Genomic DNA, 26,660 nt, shown 5'->3' on the forward strand with positions numbered 1-26,660 from the left:
ATTCTCCAGGCCAGAATACTGGAGTGGGTAGCCTTTCCCTCCTCCAGGGGATCTTCCCAACCCAGGGATCAAACCCAGGTCTCCCACATTGCAGGGTGATTCTTTACCAGCTGAGCCACCTGGGAAGCCCAAGAATACTGTAGTGGGTAGCCTATCCCTTCTCTAGAGGATCTTCCCAACCCAGGAATTGAACCAGGGTCTCCTGCATTGCAGGTGGATTATTTACCAACTGAGCTATGAGGGAAGCTCCAGTGTAAGGAAAGGTCAAGTCTAATTTAAATGTTATATAGTGTGCAATTCTCTGCTTTGTGCTTTGATCATATCGTTACAAGATTCTTAGAGGGGAGATAAATATCAGTTCTATTCTCTTAGATGTGGTCTCATGTAAGAAATCCTGAATGATGCAAACAGAAATATGTTCTAGTATCTTACTAGGAAAACAAATCCCTATAAGCATTTATTCAATTACATGAAGGGAATTTCATTAAAAAAAAAAGGTTATCCTGATGAAGTAGAAGCTGAGAAGAGAGGCTAATGTAAGCCACAGATTTTTCAACAGCAGGAGGCCACGAGCATCCCAAGGCTAGAGAGACAAGAAAGAAGCCTCAGTGTTCATGAAAACCAGGTGCCTGGTCTCCCACTGCAAGCTGGGGCTGCAGGAGGGCTGTCCAGGGCTGGGATCACAGAGAGAGGAAGCCTGTACCCAGAAACGCAACCTGAGACAGAGAAGGAGGCAAAGAAACACTGGAGGGACTCCCTCCCTCGGCCCTCCTGCCTCCCGCTAGATGCAGCCTGCAGAGAGAAGCCCCCTGTGACACAGAAGAGGACGCTCAGACAGAAGAGAGGATAGGAGGGCAAACAGACCTGGGACTGGCTCGAAGCAGGAGAGAAAGGAGAAGGGCGGGCCAGCTTCCAAACGGAAAGAACAGTCAGTCTAACGGGAGCTCATGGTGACAGCCCAGAAGAAGGAGGAACTCCCAGAGTATGCCCCACACCTCGCCTGGGAAACCCAGGGAGCTCAGAGACTTTGTTTTCTCCTCTGAGCCAGATGAAAGCGCAAAAGTATCTGGAGCTGCTGGCAGCTTCCTCAGGCACAGGGGTATTGTTTCGTTTTTAAAGATCCAAGATTGATAGCCAATTGCATGTCGAAAAGTACCTCTGATCGAACATAATAACCAAGCATTTCCACTAGTGAATATAACAGAGAAAGCTCCAGTGGGCAGCTTTTTTTGTGGAGAAAAATGTGGATAGCCTATCATCCCACTGGGAGACAATCAATTGTAAGGAAGTCTACAGTGGGGAAGCGGCGATGCTCCTGACGGTTTTGCAAATACACTGTGATCAACAGCTTTTGTGTAACTACCTGTGATACCTCTGGGCTGGAGAGCAAACATATGAGGAGCTCAATTGCCTTTAGTCAACGGACGCTACTGGACTCTCTTCCTGGGCCAGTGTGCCCGGAGAAGAGGGAGCTCGCAAACAAACTCTATTCCAAAAATTATTATGGGAAATAACGAGTAATAGTATGTAGGCCCAAATAAATATTGCGGTTCCAAGCTAAAATTTTTGAACACATACCTTCTATGTTTGACTGATAGTGAGTTACCATGGAAATGAATTCCCTGTTTTCAAAGACAGTGACTTCAATAAAGATGCAACATAATTTATCTCTCCCTCAGCATCCAGGAGACCCTTAGGCCATCATTATTAACACTGCACAATGTTAAACAAAATTGTAAAGAAAAATATGATTATCTGGATTCTCTATGATTAATGATTGACACAGCATGCGTTTGTATGTAAGTGAATATATAATATTGCACATATGTAGGGACTTCCCTGTGGCTAACAGGAGCTGCCCAGGTGCAGTGGAAACATTGTTTAAATAAGATAGCTGAATTAGTTGACAATAAAACACCAGTAAATATTTTATAAATGTTCAAAAACTTTTTTTTTTCAGTCGCTAATTTGTGTCCAACTCTTTGTGACCCCATGGACTGCAGCACACCAGGCTTCCCTGTACTTCACTACCTCCTGGAGTTTGCTCAAAATTATGTCCATTGAGTCAGTGATGCCATCTAACCATGTCATCCTCTGTCGTCCCCTTCTGCTTTTGCCTTCAATCTTTCCCAGCATCAGGGTCTTTGCCAGTGAGTTGCTCTTCGTATCAAGTGGCCAAAGTACTGGAGCTGCAGCTTCAGCATCAGTCCTCCCAATGAGTAGTCATGGCTGATTTCCCTTAGGATTGACTGGTGTGATCTCCTTGAGTCCAAGGAATTCAAAACTACTAAGTGAATATAACTGTCGATGTTTTAATCAATTGAATATGTTTTTCAATTAACCAGACTCTAACTGTAATTTTCAATAAATGTTTATTTTAAATTAATAAATGATAAATGAATCATTTTGTTGTATAACTGAAACTCAACATTGTAAATTAACTATACTTCAATAAAAATTAATTAATAAACGAGACCCACTCACTTTCCTTCCCTCAGTGGTATATTTCCTCATTTAAGTTTCATTACAAATTATTCTTATCAAGCCCCAGATCGCATTCTCTAATTCAGGGAGTCTGTTCTGTCGACTTAGAGACATGACCCCATCTGTGCCTGACACTGCTATGTATTTATATGTAAACCACAAGACTGAATGAAGCAGACTCACACTGATCCTTAAATAAAATCCCTGTTACTGCACAGTGTGAATGAATCTGAAAGTCAAAAAGAACATGAGAGCAGTATCTCCTAATCTCTCTCTTGGATAAAGACTGACCTCATGTGTTAGAGACCAGATAAATGAAGTTGAAATCCCTGCTTACAGAAGTACTCTGTATTTATAAACAAGTGTGTGATAAAAACACAAGGAGTGAACGAGCTGAGGCTAACATAAGCAAGGTAAAATGACATATAAAGTGTAAAGCCAAGATCCAAGAAAGGTCCGTTCAAGAAAGATAGCCAACGTTCCTCATTTAATATTTATATACTTATATTAAAGCCTGAAGAAACCATTTTATCAAAGGATAAATACAACAAAGAAATTTATCTGTTCATTTTACGTGTTAGGACTTCCACAAACTGAGTCATTTGAAAGATGAATTCATTCATTTTACCAGCGAAGCACTGATACATGCTGCTGTGGCAGCTGCTGGAATGAAAATGTAGCACAAATAGACATCATAACTAGAGTAAGGGTAATAGGGTTATAAAGTGTAAAAAGAGTAGCCCCTCGGAACACATATTACGGCCTTAGTAGGATGAAAAAAGTAAAGGTGATAAAATGCTACCGCTTATGTAGACACTGCCTACACTAATTTGAAAAATAAAAATCAAAGTCACTCATTTGTGTAATAACAGTAAGGTATAACATACCTTAGGCCAGTCAGAATGGCCATCATTAAGAAGTCTACAAATAACAAATGCGGCAGAGGGCGCAGAGAAGAGCCCCCCCCCCCGCCCCCCTGCTGCTGGTGGGAATGTAAATTAGCGCAACCGCTATGGAAAGCATTACAGAGGCTCCTTAAAAACAAAAAAGTGAAGTTGCCACGTGATCCAACAATCCCCCTCCTGGGCCTATATCCGGAGAACAATATAATTCAAAATGATACATGCATCCCAATGTTCACAGCAACACTATTTACAATAATCAAGACAGAGGAACAACCAAAATGTTCAGTGACAAACGGACAGAGAAGGTGCAGCATACGCGAATACGTGCGCGCATGCTCAGTCCCTTCAGGCACGCCCGGCTCTGTGTGACTCCATGGACTGCACCCCGTCAAGCTCCCGTGTTCGGGGGATGCTCCCGCGAGAATACTGCAGTGGGCTGCCATGCCCTCCTCCGGGGATCTTCCCGGCCCGGGGATCAAACCCGCATCTCCTGTGCCTCCTGCAGTGCGGGTGGATTCGTCACCACTGAGCCCGGGGGGAAGCCCCATATATACACACGTAGGTATGTAACACACACACACACAATGGAATATTATTTTAAAAGAGTGAAATGACGCCACTGCAACAACGTGGACGTAACTAAAGATTATCACACCAAGCGACGTCAGAAATAAAGACAAATGTCATCCGATATCACTTATATGTGGAATCTAAAATACGACACACATGAGCTTTTATGAAAAAGAAAGAGAATCTCAGACACAGAACAGGGGGTGGGGGGTGGGGGGTGGACTGGGAGTGTGACATCTGAGACGCAAACACCACACGCAGGGCGGACCAGCAACGCGGCCCCGCCGCACAGCACGGGGAACGGCGCCCACCGCGCTGTGATGCGCTGCAGTGCACAAGAGTGTTGCTTGAGCAGAATGCACGTGGATGTGCAACCGAGTCACTCTGCAGTGTGGAAGAAATCAACACAACAATGTGAACCCACTCTATTTCAATAAAACAAAATTCAATGAGGTACAACACTATATGCCCCTGATTCAGTGCATTGCTATGTAGGAATTTTTTGATGATTTAAAATATTATTTTAGTTGTTCAGTGGGTTAAAGGGGAGAAAACAAACTCATGAAGAGCAGACAGTTATTCATCTTAATATTCTGAATTGGCACTCAGGTAGAATGAAGGTCATAAAGCTTTTAACTGAGATTTATTTTCATGAAAATCATTTTACATTTTTATTTTTATGATAGAACATGAGTGGATTAGGACTAAAGAGTTATAAGGAGATTTTGTATGTAATAATGAACATTTTTATAATTACTTATGTATATTTATGTTTCAAATGCTGCTTTACTATGTGCCAAATACTCTTCCTCTACAGCCCAAGACATAGGTAGATGCTATTATCCTCATTTTACAGATGAGAAAACTGAGGCTAAGAGATTAGGTGAAATGCCAAAGTCTTAGGATCAGCAGTTATACCATTAGCTTTGATGACAGCAATAAGTGGCTTGCTGTCCCTTGTAAACTTCTAAGAAAAAAAATCTATTAATGGATCACACCAGGCCTAGAGAATCATTATCTAAATTCTCAAAACTTAGTTTCTAGCTCAACTCTTAACTCTCAAAAAGCTGAAAAGAACCAACAGCATCCTACAAACACCTCTTCAGAGTCGTCACTTGTCTACTCAAAGGGGAATATTTCAGAGCTGAATGAATTCAAGAACACAATTTCCACGTCTCAAACTACCACTCAAGTTCCTATAAATTAATCAGAAACAAACAAAATGATAATCTATAACTTAACAGCAATATCACCCCAAAAGCAGAAAAACCATATGTTCTATCTTTAGAGTAAGACATTCTAAACTGATCAGTTGTTTTGAAATTTAGAAGGCAAGAAAGTTCATCTTTCATTTCTAGTCTCTGAATAAACATGAAAAAGAAGACGAGAATTGAGTTAGCTGCATGGATGAACACTCTTTCACTTACTTATGTTAAATTGACTGAAAAAAAAATCAATTTTGTTTTTCTTTAGAAAACATTTCATATTTTCAGCCATAAGCACTTTTAAAATATGTGTTTTACAAAAAGTTCTTTAAATATGATATGGTCCAAGAAAATATCTGAATTTTTTTAGCTGTTACCTTCCAAAAAACACCTCTCCTTAAAAACAAACATACCCATATCTGACATATCCCAAGAATTCAGTTCAAGCTTAGAAACTGACAACTGAAGCACCAATAATATCTAAGATAGCTTCCCAGGTGGTGCTAGTGGTGAAGAATCCCCTTGTCAATGCAGGAGACATAAGAGACACAGGTTAATCCCTGGGTCAGGAAGATTCGCTGGAGGAGGGTATGGCAACCCACCCCTGTATTCTTGCCTGGAGAATCCCGTGGACAGAGGAGCCTGGAGGGCTACAGTCCATAGAGTCGCAAAGAGTCAGACATGACTGATGTGACTTAGCATGCATGTACAGTATCAGAATTAATATCAGTAATTAATTAACTTTAAAATATATCAACAATCTAAAAAGGAAAAACATCTACCCCTAAGGTATGACAAATATAAATTTTATATAGCATATAAAAAAATGAAGTTTTCTCAAAAATTCTTCCTCTTTTTAACATTTATTGACTAGTCATTAAATGAGTATTTAGTCATTTATGAATAAAATAGCATCTTCCTGACTATTGGTTGAGATCATGCGAACTGAACTGAAGTCAATTCACAATGGATCAGTGGCATGAAACTCATGAACTCAGAGCAGACCTCAAGTTTGCACACCAACTACAACTACATGTACTATAGAACGTGCTGCTTTGATATTTCAGACTCCACTAGCTTATCTGTTCAAATGATTTCAAACTAATATTATATGTAATGCACTTGAGTATTCATTATCATCCTGAGCTATTTCCATGTTCCTGTGAGTTCTTAAAAAGTATGTGATTGAATAACATGATTTATCATGGTATATTAATATCAATTTTAACCTCTTAAAAGCTGCATTATTACGGAAATTTTCAAGGATAAACAAAAGTAATGAGAACAACATAATGAACCCTCTTGTCCTATAGCCCACCTCAATTATCTCTATTTTGCCATTTTTGTTTCCTTTATTGGCCTATCCACTTTTCTGTTTTTTCATCTGCTCTATGATATTTTGATACAAACCCCTAATGCTGTATCATTCCAATAGTAAATAACTCAAGTATGTATCTCGCTCCTCTGTCCATGGGATTCTCCAAGGCAAGAATATTGGAGTGGGTAGCCATTCCCTTCTCCAGGGGATCTTCCCAACCCAGGGATCGAACCTGGGTCTCTTGGGTTGCAGGCAGATTCTTCACCATCTGAGCCACCAGGGAGGTCCGAAAAAGTTTTGAAATATAACAAATATTTGGTAGAATTCACCAGTGAAGCACTCTGGGCAGGGAGTATGACTGAGGGAAGGTTTTTGACAACAAAAGTAATTTCTTTAACGAACAGAGGTATCCAGGCTATCTACTGAGTATTTCTTCTTGAGCGAGCTTTGGAAATTCACGACATTCAAATAAATTTTCCATCTCATCTAACTTGTTGAATACAGAGGCGTAAAGGTGCTCATGATGGTCCCGTTACCCTTTTAACATCTGGAGACTCTGCAGTTACGCTGCTCCTCTGAGTCATGGCACTGGCAATTTCTCCTTCCCTCTTTTACAGATTTATCTAGTGTTTCAAAGAACCAGCTTTGCACTTTCATTAATATTTCTTTTTGCTTTCCATTTCACTAATGTCCACTGTGATGTTTATTATTTCCTTCACTCTGCTTACTTTGAGTTTAATTTACTCTTCTCTTTGCAAGTTTCATAAGGCAGAATCTAAGGCCGTTAACCTGAGACCTTTCCTTTCTTCGTATGTAGGTGTTTGGTGCTGTTTAACCAAAGTGAGTACCTTAGCAGCATCCCACTAAATCTGGTGTGTTGTGTCTTTGTTCTCCTTCAGTTCAAAATATTACTACTTCCTTGTTTCTCTTGGGATTTCTTTACTCGTGGGTTATTAGGACCAGATAAGCACGGGAGAGCATATACTCATCTCCAGGGTTTTCTACGCAGCTCTCTCCGCCTGGCCACCCCGGTCTCCCTGGACTTCTGTTCTGTGTTTACCCAGGTCGCCTGCTAGGCTTTGCCTGGGCTACCCTTCCCTGTGCTATGAGCTGGAAACGCTTCCACACCTGAGAGAAGTTCTGGGTTGGAGGAGACACAATTCTGCCGGACACTGCACATCATTAACGTTCTCAACTTCGGAGGCAAAACAGAGACCTCAGAAGCTCTCGTCCCTGCTTCCGAACCCACTCCAGGAAAGCTGACTTTACCTTCTCAACCTGTGTGCGTTCGTTGTCAGCTATTTCTGGACTCTCATTTGCATAGCTTAGAAGGAAGGCCTCTTACTCCATTATTGCTTACATTAACAGAATGTATCTGAAGACTAAGGGTGCGTCATCAATAGAGTTCAGACAAGACGGAGAGCATCAAAGTAAAATTAAGTCCATGAGACCACGGTAATGGAATATCAATATTCTTTATCTTGTTCCCAATCTTCTGTCTTCTTGCCCTTGATTTAACAATCTAAGATGTCACAAATCCCCAATTTTCCCTTCTAATTTAGTAAGGACTTGACATTCCTTGCATTCAAGGACAGCCACTCACAGTCCCTTCCAGGCCAATGACTCTTAAAGTCAGAGATTTGTCTGGCTGTGAGAAACTCTAGAGATAGATCCTCTATTACAGACACGTCTCTTCACAGGAAGAAACCAAAGCACAGAGATTTCATGCATTTGCCTCTATTAGCAAATTCGAGAGTCACAGACTGCAAAGTAGGAAGTTGGAGAGATTTTCTCAATCATATTAAATTAAATATATTTATACTGATAACACTCTGTATTTCACATCCTCTAATCATTTATTTAAAAATTACATAAAATATTGAGAAAAAAGTATTGAAAACTATCCACCATGAGGACCATAAGGGTAACACAACTTTCTAGGAACATTTATATATTTACAAACATTGTGTGAATGTAAATTACATTTTGTATAATGTCTTAGTATAAAAACACTGTCAGAACACAGTTTAACAGAAAGCTTTATTTTGAGTTCTACCTTTGGTTTTCAAAAGCTGAAACAACTAAACTAGCTTAGCCAGAGTAATGTACGTTTAAAAGGCTATCTTGCCTTTACCTGAATCCATGAAACTAAGCACTATCATGCCACAGACGGGTCTTCTCACCAAAACACTGTGCTGAGCACAGGGATGAGCCTAAACCGCTGCGGATCGGCTTTGATGTGAATCCAGTAGATTCCGAGTGCTGACAGGCCAAACCCGCAATCCTGGTATACAATCTTCAGGATAGTCTTCGCAGCAAATCAAGCCTTCCAAAGCTGACATTTGCTGTCGCTGCTGCTTTGTCACAGAAAATAATTCTCATCTTTTAAGCACCAGTGTACCATAATTTGTGGCCATCTCAGAATGTTCAGGGAAGCACTTACTGATCTAATAAGTCTTGTTTTGTCTTTAATGAGTACAATTTCAAGTGATCGTAAAAAGCCCACATATGGTCATTATAACACTTGTTGTGCACAATCTGTTCATCCAAAGGCATTTCTACTCTGCACTATAAACAGCAGTGTATGATGTGACGGGAAAAACATTCATCTACGAAAATGTTCAGGCCAAGGTTATAGAAGAGGAGTAAAAAATCATGGTTGCATATGGTCTTGGTTACACGAAGATGTTCTGATAGAGCAGTAATAGAGAATAACGTGCCTGTGTGCTCTGCTAGCTTTAGGTTCTAATCCTCAAGATATACTTAAAGCCCATCAGTCATGGAAGACACAGAATAATCACAGGCACTGTTTCAAATACACTAGAATAAAACAGTGATGTGATTTTTTTTTTCCTCAAAGTTTGCTCCAAACTTCTAGCAATTTAGCTATGGTAGCACTTCTTTGGGCTTCCCAGGTGGCACAGTGGTAAATAATTTGCTGACCGGTGCAGGACACACAGGAGACACACAGGTTCGATCCCTGGGTTGGGAAGATCCCCTGGAGAAGAGAACAGCTAGCCACTCCAGTATTCTTGCCTGGAGAGGCCCTGGGCTGGGGAGCCCGGCGGGCTGCAGCACACCGGGCGGCACACACTCAGACAGCTGAGCATGCGCGCAAGCACCAATTCTTTCAGGGAGAGTGAAAGTGCTGGTCACTCAGTTGTCTTCACCTCTGTGCGACCCCATGGACTGTAATCCGCCAGGCTCCTGTGTCCATGAAATTCTCCAGGGAAGAACACTGGAGTGGGTTGCCATTCCCTACTCCAGGGGATCTTCCAGCCCAGGGATCAAACCTGGGTCTCCTGCAATGTAGGCACATTCTTTACCATCTGAGCCACCACTAATTTTAACAACAGTAGCTAAAGTTTACCTAGCACTTACCATGGTCCTGATACTGAGGAACTTCTTCAATTAATTCCCTGAAAAATAATTTGTTCACTCAGCTGATTAATGGCAGAGCCAAGATTCAAACCCAAGCTGCCAACAGAGCCTGGGTTCCTACCCTCTGGGCCTTATTGCCACAGTCCTAGGTAATTTATAAACATCTGCTCTTTTCCTAGGAGGAAAGAGGGCTTCCCTGGTAGCTCAGTTGGTAAAGAATCCGCCTGCAGTGCAGGAGACCCCCGTTCGATTCCTGGGTCAGGCAGATCCCCTGGAGAAGGGATAGGCCACCCACTCCAGTACTCTTGGGCTTCCCTGGTGGCTCAACTGGTAAAGAATCTGCCTGCAAGGCGGGAGACTTGGGTTTGATCCCTGGGTTGGGAAGATCTCCTGGAGGAGGGAACGGCTACCCACTCCAGTGATCTGGCCAGGAGAATTCCATGGACTGTATAGTCCATAGGGTCTCAAAGAGCTGGACACGACTGAGCGACTTTCACTTTCACTAGGAGAGAAGAAACTGTAAACTCTTTTCCCTAAACTGTAAGCTTGAAGAGACATGACAAATTTTGAATAAGACACAAGTAAATTTTATAGTAGCCAGTCTTCTAAAACATGTATGTAAGAATTAGTTCATAATTATTATAGAACTCTGAAAAACAGCACAGATGATGCGTGACAAGTGAGAGATTACAAAGGAACTGATGTTTTCATTATTGCTAAAATATGAGATTTCATATATTTGGTATGTAAGTAAACTGTGAAATTAATTTTTGGCATACATTCACTTCTCTTTTCACCATATATGTTCAGCTTAATCATATGAACTGACCATATTTACTTCTTAAAAGCCAAATACTCAGAAGATCTAATGATAACGTGAGCAGTGAAAACTTTCATTAAAGTATCTCCTAACACAATACATGACATTAAAATCGAAACAATTCTTGTCATATATATCAGTTTCTTTACTGTATACATTCACAGTTATTAGCAAATGAAAAAAGCCAAAAAGCAAGCTTCTTGTTCAAATGAATGTCCCATTTCAGAAAGGATAGATTTTGTATTGTTGACTTAAACTGATTTTAATTTTACCAAACACTACTTATAGCTCTATAATGGTCTGACCAGTCCTCATTCAAGCATGTGGAGCATTGCGAGGGCATTGGTACGATTGATGCTGGGAAACACCGAGGAGACGCAGCCGTGGAACCTACCTTGGTTAGATGAATGACTCCTTTAGAAGTAACCGAACAACCCATGAAGCCCACGCACTGCAGCTCAGGACAGTGCTCAGCAAACGCCTTCACCGACTGGTCCGTCACCTGGGGAGAGCGGGGAGGAGAGAGAGTCAGGACGGCACCGCAGGATTTCGCCACTGCAGACTCCCCCGGCCTCACCTTGCAGCATCAACGTTTCCTTTTCCAGTGGACCGTCTGAATCCATAGGCATGCCCCAAGATGTCCTGCGCTTTTTAAATCCGCCCTCAACACCACATTCCCTTCTGTCAGCCCACGTTTGTTTACGTCTTCATGTCTCAGAGACGTCAACAGTATCCACCTCCACTTCTTCATGCCTCCCTCAATAGACATGTACGCATTCTGACATTTACTCCACGTGCTATGAAATTCACCATTTCAAAGGGGGCAGTCCAATGGTTTTTAGCAGATTCCCAAGTCGTGCCACCATCGCCAACATCTAACTCCAGAACATGCTTCTCACCCCAAAAAGAAGCCCCATGCCCAGCAGCAGCCGTCCCCCAGGTCCAACCCCTGCCCCCAAGTCCGGGCAGCTTTCTGTCACTATGGCTTGCTCAGCCCTGACGTATTTGATAACTGAGATTGTACAACCGTCTCCTAAAGGGCAACAACAGTCTCTTTATGAGGCTTCTCCCTACAAGTGTTTCTTCTAAGAAATCTGGATGTGTCCCTCACTGTTTCAGACTTCTCAGATTTGGAGGGTAGGATGGTTAAATTTATGTGTCATCTTGACTACACCATCAGATGCCCAAATATTTGATTAAAAATTATTCTGGATGTGTTCGTGAAGGTTTCTGGGTGAGATTAACATTCGAAACAGCAGACTGAATAAAGCAGATTGCCTCCCCGAGGTGACCACTCAACCTCAGTCACATCCAGTCCGCTGGAGGAATGAAACAGAAAGGGGAGTAAAGGAGGATCTGCCCTCTCCCCCTCTCTCTTCCTCCTCTCTCGTTCTCTGCCTACCTTCACATTCAGATACCAGTTTCCCACCGTTAGACTCAACTTTGGACTGGAACTTATATCATCAGCTCTCCTGGTTCCTATGCGTTTAGGCTCTGCCTAGAACTACACCATCTGCTCTCCTTGGTCTCCAGATCGCCGATTTGGGGATTTATCAGCCTCCAGAGTTACAGGAACCAATTCCTTACAATAATCTCTTTTATACACACACACACACACACACACACAGACGTCATACTAATTCTGACTCTTTGAAGAACCCTAACTAATGTGATACATATTAGAATCCCCTGAGGAATTTATTAAAACCTCAGAGTCAAAAGAGGTGTAACCCAAGAATCTGTATTTTTAACAAGCCCCTAAGTGACTCTTAGGGATGTGAAAACTTGAGGCCCCAGAGCTGCAAAGAAGTTACACTGACAGCTTTTGGCATTTCTGCATGGCCCTGCTTTAAACAAAGGGCACACTGAAATTCCTTTTTTGTCTCCTCCAGCCTCCAAAAGCTTTCCATATATAAAATTATCTTCTTATAATCGTGCTAACATTTTCTCCACTGTTCTACAAGCTGTAGCATATAAAAGAAGGTCCAGATAGTCTCTATGATAGGGTTAATTTTGGATTCACTTTCCTCACCGTCAAGATGAAATCAACAAGTTAAACACCACCGTCAGTTTTTCAAACAGCAGTGACTTACGCCTGCTTCGCATTAACTTTAATATGGGTGACTCTTACTTTTTATCTCCCTTATCTATTCTGAGCAGATATTGGAAAATAAAGTTATGTGGGTAGCATTAATTCTGAAACAACACAAGAACGTTTTCCTAAAATAATCAAACCAACAGCATCCATGGTACATCTGATAAAAGATTAATTCTGCCCTCAAAAGTAAAGTGTGCTTCAGCATATTAAGACTAAGGGTGCCATTGATAAATTAAAAATGGGCCTTCCTGACACTCAGCTTTCTAAAAACATTATGTCAAGAAAGAATATTTAAGGCACTGAAATTGCCTGAAGCTTCAGTGAAAACCAATTTCTATTAAAAAAAACAAAACAAAACAAAAAAAAACCTCAGGGGGTGGCGGGAAGGAGAGGGAAACAGGTTCAACATCCTGCCTAATCTGACAACAGGCTTCTCCCAGACCCATCTTCAAAAAGGGGAAGAGGAGTTCAGATAAGGATGAAGGACACAGGAAAGCTCAGGTCCAAGGTGTTGGAGCTTTCAGAGACGAAGTATTAAAACTGGCTTCGTGGGTCTTCCTCTTTTAGCTCAAGGAGTCAAATAAGAGGTTGGGGCGCCTCCTGCAGCAACAGAGCCTTAACAGCCGAATAAGCCTAGAGGGAGTGCCCGGGGGGCAGGGGCTGTCTGTGAACTTAACACAGCTGTGCAACCAACACTGCGTTCCAGTTATAGACCACCTTCATCACACCGCCCTAAAAAGTCCCTTTCTCCCTGATGCCCATATGCAGTCCATCACCGCTCCTGCCGCGAGATGACCCTTGATCTGTTTCACACACCTACAGCTGCCTTTTCTAGAAACTTCATGTAAATAGGATTCTATAATATAGTCTTTTGTGTCTAGCTTCTTTCACTAGTAATTTTGTTTGTTTGTTTGTCTGAGGTTCCCCCTTGCTATCACCTGTATCAGTAGTTGGCTCATTTTACTGCTGGGTAGATTTGCATGGTATGACTATATTACATTTTGTTTATCCAGTCACCAGTTATAAACATTTTGTTTACAGTGTGGGGCTTTGATAAATAATGCTTTGTGATCATTCACATACAAGTCTTTGTATGGACATATGTTTCATTCCTCTTGCATAAATATCTAGGATTGGAATTACTGAGTCATATGATAAGCTTATTTTTTTAGACATTTTTAAATGTGAGTTGTTTTCTTATTAAGTCGCAAGAGTTCTTTATATAACTTGAATACACGTCCTTTATCAGGTATTTGTTTCACGAATCTTTTTCTTCCATTCTGTGTTTTGTCTTTTCATTTCCTTGATGGTGGTCTTAGAACTAACATTTAGGCCTATGGTGCTCCTGGAGTTAATTTTCATGAACAGTGTGAAGTAAGGTGAAAGGTTCATTTTGTCTGCACATGAATTGCCCTATTTGTTGAAAAGCCCGTCTGGAATGGTTTGATTTTTGAAGGATCATACTTACTCACAGACTGTGATAAAACCAGCCAGTAAATAAGAATTCATATGCAAAGAGAAATGTGGCTCAGGATTTGGAAAGTGATATTGGAAAATTAGGGGGGAATGAGACCAGCTGGCAAAGCAGATTTTGACCTTTTAGTCAAAGCTGTGACGGAGAAAAAGAGAAGACGAACCTCAGATTCAACAGTGTCATCTCTCCACGTTGACAGAGACAGAGAAGACCATCCCCTTAAGCTGGCACTCTAAAAGCCAACTGACATTCTGATACCAGCATGGAGAGGACACACGTGCCTTTAGTATTACGATGAGGAAACGCATCAGGGATAAGCAATGTCCTGTGCCTTCAGAGTCACAGGGCCATGAAAAGCCTCAGTAATATAGACACACACAAGATTCCAGTAGAGCCTCCACTGTGAATCCTAAGGGGCCCTCTCTAGTTGCTGAAGCCCAAACACATGTAAGCCAGAAACACAGGGGGCAAAGGCAGAAGGAAGATATTGGCTCTCAAAAGCTCTTGAGAGCGGCACTCAACCAGACATCCTTTGAGGGTGGTTTCTCATGAGAGCAAATATGGGCACAAGAAGAACTCCCCCCAGGAGGTAGAAACAAAAGGCCTAGAAAGCTCAAAGACAGGGGGCAAATGTAATAGCACTATGGAAGAAATGTTCCTATCTGACTAAAATATTAACTAGAAGAAAGAGAAAAAGCAGAAGGTGAGCAGTACAGGGTCACTAATTTTGCTTGAGGAGTTACTGTTATAAAATTATTATTTATATTATTGTTTATATAATATTTTTGAATTGTCAATCTAGAGATTCAGTCTTTGGACACAGCTCAACGTTTGGGGTACCAGTAGCCAAAGAGCTTAAGAGGGAATAGAAAATCCAGTGGACAGAGGAGCCTGGTAGGCTATAGTCCATGGAGTTGGAAAGAGTGGGACATGACTGAGCGACTTGACTTGACTTACTGTGGGCCAAGCTAAGTCCTCTCTGTAACAGGGGATCCCTATAATAGCCTTGACAGGCAATATTAGCCCCATTTTAGTGCTAAGACACTTCAGTCATGCCTGACTCTTTGCAACCCCATGGACTATAGCCCACCAGGCTCCTCTGTCTGTGGGATTCTCTAGGCAAGAATACTGGAGCAGGTTGCCATGTCCTTCTCCAGGGTCTACCTGGCCCCATTTTACAGATAACGAAAATAAGCCTATCAGAGATTGACTTCTCCCAAATCAAACCACTAACAGATGGCCAAGTAGGCTTTCAACTTCGATCTTTTAGACTTTGTAATCCATGTTCTTAACTTGTATATACTAGGTTGTGATTCGTTTCACGGTGCTAATTTCCAGTCAAATGCAAAAGCAAATTTAAGGCCTTCCCTTCGGCCCCAGAGAGGTAGAGTGGCAGGGATCAAGGCACAATGGGTCTATTTTTTAAAGAATTTTCTAGAGAGAAGCACTACCCTTGATTACTTTCTTCATCGCCTCAGGATAGAATAGACGTGCTGAAATGCTGTAATAGTTTCCTATACACCCCAAGAATCCTCCCAAAATCAGAAAGCGTAAAAGTGGGTTGTGTGTCTGTGTGCACGTGCTCAGTCGAGTCCAACTCTTTGTGGCCCCATGGACTGTAGCCCTCCTCTGTCCATGGTGTTTCCAGGCAGGAACACTGGAGTGGGTTGCCATTTCCTCCTCCACGGGGTCTTCCCGACCCAGGGACTGAACCCAGGTCTCCTGTGTTTTCTGCCTTGCAGGTGGATTCTTTACCTGCTGAGCCTTTGGGGAAGCTCAAAAGTGGGTTGGCGTTATCTAATTCAGAGGTGATGAAGAAGCTGGGTTAATGGTAGTGAATTATAAAACCACATAAGTAGAAATTGATAATCCACCTAAAAAGGATTAAAATTAAAGATGAAGAAAATATGGATGGGAAAAGCTTTTATATAAATTTCAGGACTCTAAATAAAGAGATGCAGCTTCTTCTTATTTTAAGACAAAGTTTCCTTAGGACATGGGTGGGGAGATCTATCTTTATCAGAATAAGACTGAGTCAATGAAAAGGGATTTGTAATCTGTGCTGAAAGATTAAATTTGGGGAATGATGCTAGCGTATCAATAGAAGAAAGAAATTTATATCATTAATTCTAAAAAGGTCAAGAAATCTTCGTACATTTTTACACTTGTGACATTAAAGAATTATTCCGCATAATCCTACATGAATATTAAATAATATAAAGTATTAAATAATATAAAGTATTTCACAACTTTGCTCAGAAAAAAGTTTTCCCTAGAGTTCACCCCAAACCTACAAATTCAGGACTTGGAAATACATACTTCTAGTAAGTTCTCTTAAAGATTCTTATGGAGTCAATCCATAAACAACTCATAACTAAATCTAACAACTAACCAGCCCCTCCAAGTGTTAGCACTGAAGACAGTCCTGGGCATACGTGGCATCACGGGGTTATCTCTTTACTGACCTGTACTGACACCACAGATCACCATGGTCCAGGACATGCCATCCTTCTGGGCATCTTCAGCAGCCTGCACACTGAATATCTTTCTGCCACTCTTGATTCCACAAATCTATCCTCCACCCATCGAGCCACTGCGATCTTTCAACGTGTACAAATCACGTCAGTCTGCCATTCACAATCCTCCAGTGATACCAATTACGTGAAGGATAAAATCCCAGCTCCTATAAGCTACAAGGCCCTGCACAATCTGCCTCCTCCCTAGTTCTTCCACCTCGTTCATCATCCCACCATCCCCTATCCAGGTCTGAAACCAAGTCTGAAGAAGTAACCAGGTTATGGAGGGTTGAATGTCTGGCAGAATGGTTGTGACTTGGTATGGAAGGAATCTATTTTATTGATAACATGGGACATACAGGGGTTAAAGAACTATAAGGTCCCCTCGAGTTCCAGCCTCCTGCAGGCACCTAATGCATGGTGCCATTCATTAAAGGCTCTAAGGGAAGGGTGATAAAGGGAAGCTGTCCTTCAAGGCCCATCAGGTAAACTGAGGACCAACTAAAGGGATATTCTGGCCTCAGGGAGGCTGCCAGTGGGTCACGCCTATAGCAGGGTCCTGCCCTGTGTGAACAGCAGTATACCACAACAAGGGGCACCTCCAGCAGCTAGGCTGAGCCAGTCAGTAAGCATCCACATCTGACAACGGACGAAGAAGCTCTACATGAAGCGCTATAATGATAAAAGTCCCAAGTGAAGAATCTGATTTCAATACCGAATAAACATACATGGGCTTCCCTCATAGCTCAGGTGGTAAAGCATCCGCCTGCAATGCGGGAGACCTGGGTTCAATCCCTGGGTTGGGAAGATCCCCTAGAAAAGGGAAATGCTACCCACTTCAGTATTCTGGCCTGGAGAATTCCATGGACTGTATAGTCCATGGGGTCACAAAGAGTCAGACACGACTGAGTGACTTTTACTTTCAAATATACATGATCCTTCAGGAGTTTTAAAATGAAATACAATAAAATTTCTCCATTTATTTAGTTCAGTCTTCAAACTCTATGAAAATTTCTTTTTCATTTTCATCTTTGCTTTTCTGTATTCTATTTTTTCACAGGTTATAAAAACTTACAATTAATGCACCCTCCTTTTGAGACAGTGTAACAAAAACACAAAAGAGATTCATACTGACCATATAAAAGGAAATGGCTGAATACGGAGACAAAGTACTTGGTATGGATTCGCCTTATGAATCATTTCAGTAAGACCTTTTCACTATGCTCTTACTGTAATAAAAATTTCATATTTTTAGTGAATTTTAAAAAGAAATCTAAAAGAACATTATTTAAACATAGTATTCTTTTAAACTATGGTCAGACAACATTTAGTGAGTAAATACTACACGCCAAGTGCTGCGCTACACACTGTGCCAGACAAGCACACGCTACAAACACGCTACACACCGCGCCAAGACAAACCGCCTTCACGGAGCTTACAGTCTAGTGAGAAGAGCAAATGAGAAACAGTTGTTGCAAGTGTGACCCCTCCTTTAATCACTTGCACTAGCCTGCCAATTATTCCTTTCTATATATGTGCAATAATTACATGGCACACAAAAAAAGTTGGGTCAGTGAGTAAGAATCCACCTGGCAACATGAGAGATGCAGGTTTGATCCCTGGGTCAGGAAGATCCCCTGGAGAAGGAAATGGCAGCCCACTCCAGTATTCTTGCCCAGGAAATCCTATGGACAGAGGGGCCTGGTGGGCTGCAGTCCATGGGGTCACCAAAGAGTCGTATACAACTTAGCAACAAAACAACAACACATAGAAAGAAGTCGAAACTATGACTAAAAATTATATTCAATTATATAAATAAGATTCTTCTCAAATATTTTAAGTTATTGTATGCCTGATATCATTATATGCCCAATATCATTTCAGTAGAGAGCTAGAATATGTATTGCTTTTATAAATCATGAAGAAAACAAGGATTATTTAAGAACTCATGCTTACTAATACAACTCTGGCTTTTAATTAGCATGATTCAATGATTTCATTAGGTAAATCAGAAGCACAAAACAGTACAATCTTTTAACATTTTATGATGAAAAATTTCAAAAACATAAAAAAGTAGAAAAAACAATAAAATAAACCTCCATTTACCAATCATCCACCATCAATAATTACTAGCTCATTGTCAACTTTGTTTTATTAATAGCTCTATCCACCTCTAAAACATCACATTCATCAGTAAATATTTCAGTATATCTCTAGAAGATAGGATCTTTTAAAAATCAGAGCCATAATACCCTTATCATTCCAGCAAAAATGTTCATGTGAGACTTAATATGAAAAATGAACTATGTATAGTTTTATGGAGATAATAATCCAACATGGTAATTTAAAAATCTCATTAAAAATTTACAACAATTTTATAAAAACTGACCCTTTGTCAACAAGGGCACTGAGATTCATAACTAATCATTTTCTAAAAGTCTAAAATTCCATTAGTGGCCAATGAGAATCTGATCATTTGATTGCTTGTTTGACCTTGCCTGATTTTTGTTCATTCTGTCTTGCTTAATGTTAGTCTGGGGTTAGAGAAGTCAGATTGGCTGATAAAAAGAGATTTACAAGTTATGCATTAAAGTACTGTGAAAGGGAAAGACACTGGTCCAGAATTAACGGCACAGATACGTGTCCCTATTAAAAAGATCTATGCTAAGTCAGCTATGACTCAACCATTTCCCTCTAGTTTGCTGACCAAGTTTCTTTAACTAATACTTTGTTTTATTGAAATTCAATACTTGGGTAAAGTAAATGAAACAGAATAATTAGTCTATTCTGCATCAGCTCACCCTTTAATTAATGAAAGGAATAAATCTAAAGAGAAATATCCAAACCTAACAATCATAGTTGTATTTAGCAACGATATTTACAAGACATTTTCTAGTATACGTACATATCTGTTCACTCACCCAGTTAGATACGCAGGCAGGTGCAAATTTCACTTCACAAATGAAGAAACACAGAAGTTAAAGTAACCTGCCCCACCTTATTTGTGAGCCCAGTGTCCTTTGCATTACAACATACTCCATAATGTACTAAAATACAATCAAAGAATCTACATGAGTGCTAAATTTGAGACCCATTAAGTAATAAATAAACATAGCTGATAATAAAGTCCTTGTTTCATAAACATACAACTAATTTAATTCTTTGGTCATATCACAGAAAAAATGTTTCAATTCTCTGAAAGTAACGCATCTTCCATTCTGCCAAGCTTTATTTCATTTCTAAACACAACTTTTAAATTAACAGATATGGTTAGTTTGAGGGTTCATTTCAAAGAGTACAAAGTGAAATTTATAAGAATATGACTGAGGGCTAAATTAAATCCACCAGACAGATCACTTACCAAAATCTGTGTGGATGCATCATGCGTTATGCAAGAAAACAGGGGAAAATAGAAGCAGTATACACAACTTGAATTCTGACTCATCTAACTTTGAATGGGGTTTCATCACAAAGGGTAAAATGAACTGAAGTCCCAGAAGGCTCACACACAAAGAACAGTGCTCAGAACAGCAGAAGAGCTAGTTAGTATTTCAAGAGGCTTGCTGAAAGTCACGGAGGAAGAGAAAAACCACCATGATAAAGGTAACTTCCTTAGACTCCCACACCATCGAGGCCTCTCTTTATCTGCAAAACCGGGTGTTCTCTGCCTGCTCCCCAGCCTCTGCCGGAACACCTCCTCCCCTTCCTGACACGTGCGCGGCCCTCTCCTCCATCTCCACCCATTCCCTTACCTCTCCCTGGTGCTTCTCCTGCCTTTTCCTAGTGTTTCTTCTGAACCCTTTATGCCCACTATCACACCTTTTCTTAACTGGCTGCTCATAATATGAGCAATTTACGAAGGATTTTAAATATAATCATTGTATTAATTTCAAACCAGTGACATTAAACTTTTCCTTTATCTCAGAAATGTAAGATTATCTGAAGTCACTGGACTCAGCCTGAATTGCAATCCAGCCCCTCGTCTTCCTAGCTGTCTGACTTTAAAGAATTTATCTGCTTTCCAAAAGTATGAAAATGGAATAGAAACCTAACAGGCTTCTTGTGAGCATTAAAAGAAAATCCCCATGTGCTGGACACACTCCATACAGTGTACTTAACAAAGAGGAGCCCCTACACAGTGTACATGCATCCTTTCCCCCATTCCATGGTGCTGGCGTGCTGAACGCTATTGTACAAAATTAACTTTTTTCCTATCATTGTACTTGATAAAACATATACAGCAGCATTTAGTGGTAGTCTCTGTTATGATATGTCCCACCTACCACCAAGTCGTTAGAAACAGAAATGGCAACACATGAATGATTCTACACTTGTTCACCAGGCTGAAGTCACATTGGGAGAAAAATGTAAGGCAAATGAGACTTTCAGTTGGTAAAATATCAGTAGCAAGTTTAATTGTACACAGGTTAACCTATACTTTGTAATATGTCTAAAACTGTCAATAATAAAAGGAAGCAATCCAAACAACTCTCTATTTTCTAAGGGTACATTGACTCTTTTTAATGTTCTGACTTACAAACTATTTTAGTCTAACAGCACTTGGATATGGCAGTACATTACTATTCTTTCAAAGTATATACACCAAAACTGGGCTTTGTAATGCTCCTAAATATATAATGTGTCAGATAATAAGTAGAATAGTGGAGTTTCTTTCCTGTGATTTTAAGGAACTCATCAATATATGAGAAGATTTGATTTATAAGTATAATATTCTATAACAAGAAAGAACCACCTCCTCCCTAGGAGGGTGATGTATAATATGCAAAAAGAAAATATATAGATTCAAGAGAACAACCTTCAAAAAGTCACTCGTGTTTGTGAAAATATTTCAGATTAAGTTTTAATATTTTAACAACAGAAAACGCTTCCCAGGATGAATAAAATCTAACCAAGGTATAAAGTCCTAACAATTTGTGTTTTAATCAGAAATGAAAGCCAATAATCTCCTGTTTAAAAAAAAAATGTACCAACACCCTAATGTATGAATATAGAACATTTCTTACATATTCATGTTTAACATTCTTTAAACAAGAAAACCTATTATCAGAAAACAAAGCCTAAAATTAGGTTATACATTTTTCATCATGTCAGACAAATACATTCATAGCTCGCTAAATGTTCTTTCTTACATTTCAAACAGCTCATAAAACCCCACCTCCTTTAATAAGGTTCCCACCATAACCAGAAGCAAGACAGCAAGTCCACCAGCTGCCCTGACCTACTCCACTTGGTCTGCACACGTAGCCTTCACGAAAGCAGCCATGCTAAGTAACAAGAATGCAAAGGAGGCGTTTTCCTTGTCAATTTTGGCAGAGGGGGAAAAAAGTATGTATAAATATGTTTAATTTCATTTTTCAAATTAGAAGCTCAGAAAGAGCAGAGCTCATGAGCAATGTCAAGACCCAGATTCATGTCTCTAGGAAAAAGGGTCAAAGGAGGTCTTTCAGTATTTTCAAAACATCCTCTCTAAGTCCAAGTCAACAGACACCTTCACTGGGCCTGGTAGGTAGTAGCTGCTCCCTACACATTTATTGAACACGTGAGGCAATAAATCAAACTGGGAAAGGTGGGTACTGGAAACACCAGTTCACTGAGGATGAAATGACGATACTGCAGAATTTCTACTGCTAAGAAAAAGTCTGTAGCTGAGTGCCTATTTGCCAGGCACTATACTAGCTGATTTTTACTTACATTTATGCAAACTACAGTGTAAAGGTCTTAAAGGTGTTTACCCATTTTTACCCAGAAGGAGCACGTCTAGGAACGTCTGGGCAATGGGCCCAGCAGAGAGGAGGGCAGATCTGTGGACCAGGACACTCACCGCAGCAGCATTTACAGCAAGAGAAGAACAGAATCCTCTCAGATGTGTTAAAATAGGATAATGGCTAAATTATGGTGTATATTTTTGATAGACTGCCATGAAAGATCATATCTTTTTAAACATTTGGTGAAGTCAGAAAAATACAGTGTGATAAAACAGGATTATATAATTATTAGGAGTTTAAACATCATTCTGCTAAGTATATAAGCAGAATGAAAAAACTCACGTGATAAAATGTTAACTGCCTCTTGCTAGTGGGATTATATAAGTGTGATTTTAATTTTCTTTATGTTCCTCTTATTTTCCGGAGTTCTACATCAATATTTTTATATTCTTATGATAACAGAAAACAAATGTTTAAAAAAAGAAAAAATTATGGGATAAGGCTTTTGAAAGTTTACAGTCTTCATGAACTTGAGGCATTTTTCCCAACAAGAAACTAGAAGACGAATTTTAGGTACATTAAAGAAATAGACACAGACAGCTTGCACAATCTCTAAAAAATAATAATAGAAATAAAATACAATTTACCCATATAAATAAGAGTAAAACCTAAATAATCTTCTTGCAACTTTAGAAATTTTAAGAAACAAAATGAAAATTTTCTTAGAATTTAGAAAAAGCGAACTTATCTTAACCTATAAAATATTTTTATTTATAAATCAGTACCATATTTCTACCTAGCCATTATTCTTCCATGCAATAAGAAGAAAACATACTATAAAACAACAAACAATATACCTAAGTACACTTTGCTTGGGTAAGCCAAAACACAAGTTTTTGAAAATCTGTTTATATATTTCCCCTATATATTAAAAGATATTAAAGAAACATAAAAAATACTACATAGAGTCAGTTCACTAGTTTAGAATGAAAATATAGAGCAAAAAAATGGTAAACACCATATCCCTGTTCCAACATATAACTGGATAACAAACAACGCTGTACTAAAAAATACTCTAAATGAACACAAATATGAGATGCTTAGTGAAGAGATGCAACCCAGGGAATTCTCAAAACCAACTGCATTAGCGACATGGTGATAATGTGCTTGCATTACACAGCTTCTCATCTGTATTTTATCTGAAAATAATAATCAAATATATCCCAGGCTTCACCTGCATGGAATCATAAGGCAGGGTTTCCTTTGCTTTCAGTGACCTAATGAGGGAAGCAGAGTCCCCCACCAGCCTGACTGGTGGGCACCAGCCTCTCCCAACGCTCTCCAGGCTTCTGAGATGGCCACAGCAGGACCTCGTTCCTGCTCAGACGCTTGGCTACTAGCTGCGGCTGCCCAGGGTGCTGCCCTGCTCTGGCCACCACCTCTGGTTCCCGTGGCCTCCACGCCATTCAGCAGAGCTCCCGGCTGTTCCTGCTCTCGTGACTACTCCGGCGTGATTCCCTCTAAGGGCCGAAGCTTCTGGTCCTGCACGCATCCTCACCGCCTGCCCCAAAGCCTTCCGCTTGGGGCGCACCACCTCACAATGCCTGTTTCTCCGTACATCGTTCCTTCCGGTGCCGGTCCTCACCTCTAACCACAGGAATCAAAACCAGGCACCAAGGCTTGGGGGCTTCCCAGGCGGCACTAGAGGTAAAGGACCCGCCTGCCAGTGCAGGAGTCAGAGGAGATGTGGGTTCCATCCCCGGGGTCGGGGAGATCCCCTGGAGGCGGGGCATGGGAGCCTGGTATTCCTAACGGGAGAATCCCGTGGACAGAGGAGCCTGGCTGGACCCGACTGAAACGACGTAGCGCGTGCGCACCAAGGACGGGTGAGGAACAGACGCCATGCAGCCTGCAGCTTTGCTTACTGCCCTCCCACAGACCTCTCCCTCTTCCTCGTGTTTTCAAGACATCAAGATCAGCAAATCTAATGTGCATGAGCACGTACCTAAACAGAAGAATGGGCATGACTGTGTGGGCTCTGAGATGTCTCTAGAGCTGCACACGGTCTAGGCTTGAAGTCACAAGGACTAGACCTGAGTCACTCACTTCGCCTCCTGCCAGCTGCATACTTAACCTCTCCAGATCCCAATATTCTCATCGCAGGTCCTTCAGTACCCAACCCCACTCAGCTGTGTGAGGATTAAAAAAGACAACGCATGTAAGGAATTTATATACTACAAACAATACAACTGCTTTCAAATGAATTCATTAATTTGGCAAAAGAGGGAAAAGATCATATCTCAATCTGGGTGAAAACCAAGTTCTTGCAATCTCATAAAAAAAAAAAAAAAGAAACACTAAAGCATCAAAAGAAATATATCTTTGTTCAATGAGATTTTTGGTTTACTTGGTTGAAGAGGCTTAGTCTTTCGGAATCTTAAGCAATCTGTCCTTGCCTAACATTGCAGAGTTCTTTATATTTAGAGGAGGCACTAAAACACGACAAAGGAAGTGCCTAACTGGGAGCCAGATTTTAATGTTAACTCAATGTACAAATGTTTACCATCAAGTGTGTGAAAGCTCTGTATAGTATATACGTGTGTGCACTGGTGGTGGAGAGCAGTCTACCCATAATAACATGATATAAATGCTAAAACAGCTACATAAAAATTGCTCTTGTGCACTTGTGTGAGGGCCAAATGGTATCCTGAAAGTCACAAAGGAGAGACCTTTAAAAGACCATTTCAGACATAGGAAACGTGAGCTAGGACCACTTAGAACCACAGTACAAAGGCCCAGAGATGTGGATGTACAAAATACACGGTAAGAATGAAAACATCCAAGCATCAAAAATCTGGTTCTGCCCTAGGCAGCACTTGTAGCCACCTTGGAATTCTTATTTCTTGATCTTCTCTACCTCACTTTTATATTCTGTAAAAATGGAGATAAGTACCAGATTAGAGTTTTGTCATACATCGGGTCATTCTCCTAAAAGTATAAATGATTACAGTTAACTTTGTTTTATTCTATCATTTCTTCTAACGTCAGGTCTGAAATTTTTAACAAGATTTCCTTAAAAGTTAATATATCTAAACTTCTGATATTCAAAGTTTTTTTTTTTACAGTTCTGAACACATTTTACTTTTTACTCTTGGCGTTTAACGTGGACTGCCTTCTGAACATCTTCAAGGCATTCATGGCTTCTGGGGATTTGTATCGTCATCTACATTAAGCTAGGAAGGGACATGATTCACATTTCCCACATGTCAGGGATTAACATTCACACAGCGTTTCTCCTAGTTCCAGGACAGAATGCATTAGCCTACTCTTCCTGAGAAGTACAGCAAAAAAACAAACAAAAAAAAAAGGTGGGCATTATATATAAATAAAACAAATGCATGGAAGACTCTGACACTTTGGCCAGAAAAAGCACAACAGTGGGGCTTTCCTGAGTTTTGCTTTTTTGTGTTTTTTTTGGTTTTTTGCCTATGTTCACTGATGTTTCCAGACTGCTAGCTTCTCCAGCACTCAATCAGGGATGTGTGAAGCAAAAAAATAATACAGAGAATTCACCACGATGTTGTCTTCAGGTTCCCAGGGAAAGATCAAGAGATGCTGGAATTATCCAACAAAAACATAAAATTACACATCGTAATAATGTTCCAATAAACAAGTACAGACATTCTTAAAGCAAAACTTTTAAAATGTCTCAGAAAGATATAGAAAATATATTTTTTTTAAATGGAAGTTTTAGAACTGAAAACTAAAATAATCCAAAAGAAAAAATGTCACTGGATGCTATCAATATTAAAATGAAGATAAGAGAGGAAAGAGCTAGTAAATGGAAGACAGAAAAATATAAAGTACCCAATATGAAAACAGAGAGAAAACAGACCAAGAAAAATGTAACATTCATGCTATAAGTATTCCAGAAAAAAAAAAAAAAAGGGAAAGAATGTGGAACTAAAACAGTACTCAAAGAAATAATGGTGGAATTTTCCTCAAACCTGCTTAAAAAAATAAACCTACAAATTCAAATAGATGAGTGAACTCCAAAAAGGATTAACACAAAGAATCACATGCTCTAACATATCATAATCAAATTTCTAAAACTAAAGACAAACAAACCTTGAAAGCAGCAAAGTCTCTTTAAAGCTGGAATT

At 40.3% G+C, this 26,660-nt stretch overlaps 1 protein-coding gene across 6 annotated transcripts in view; it reads right to left on the reverse strand.

Moving 5' to 3' along the window:
* Window positions 1-26,660, reverse strand: part of FBXL17 (F-box and leucine rich repeat protein 17) — a 513,866-nt gene that overhangs the window by 350,977 nt on the left and 136,229 nt on the right. For all 6 annotated transcript variants that reach the window (XM_027970556.3, XM_060416076.1, XM_060416080.1 and 3 more), the window contains one exon: window positions 11,078-11,185. In XM_027970556.3, the coding sequence (XP_027826357.2) occupies window positions 11,078-11,185 (108 nt within the window). The remainder of the gene's footprint in view (window positions 1-11,077; window positions 11,186-26,660) is intronic.

The sequence above is a fragment of the Ovis aries genome, chromosome 5 (genome assembly GCF_016772045.2).
Source record: "Ovis aries strain OAR_USU_Benz2616 breed Rambouillet chromosome 5, ARS-UI_Ramb_v3.0, whole genome shotgun sequence".
NCBI lineage: Eukaryota > Metazoa > Chordata > Mammalia > Artiodactyla > Bovidae > Ovis > Ovis aries.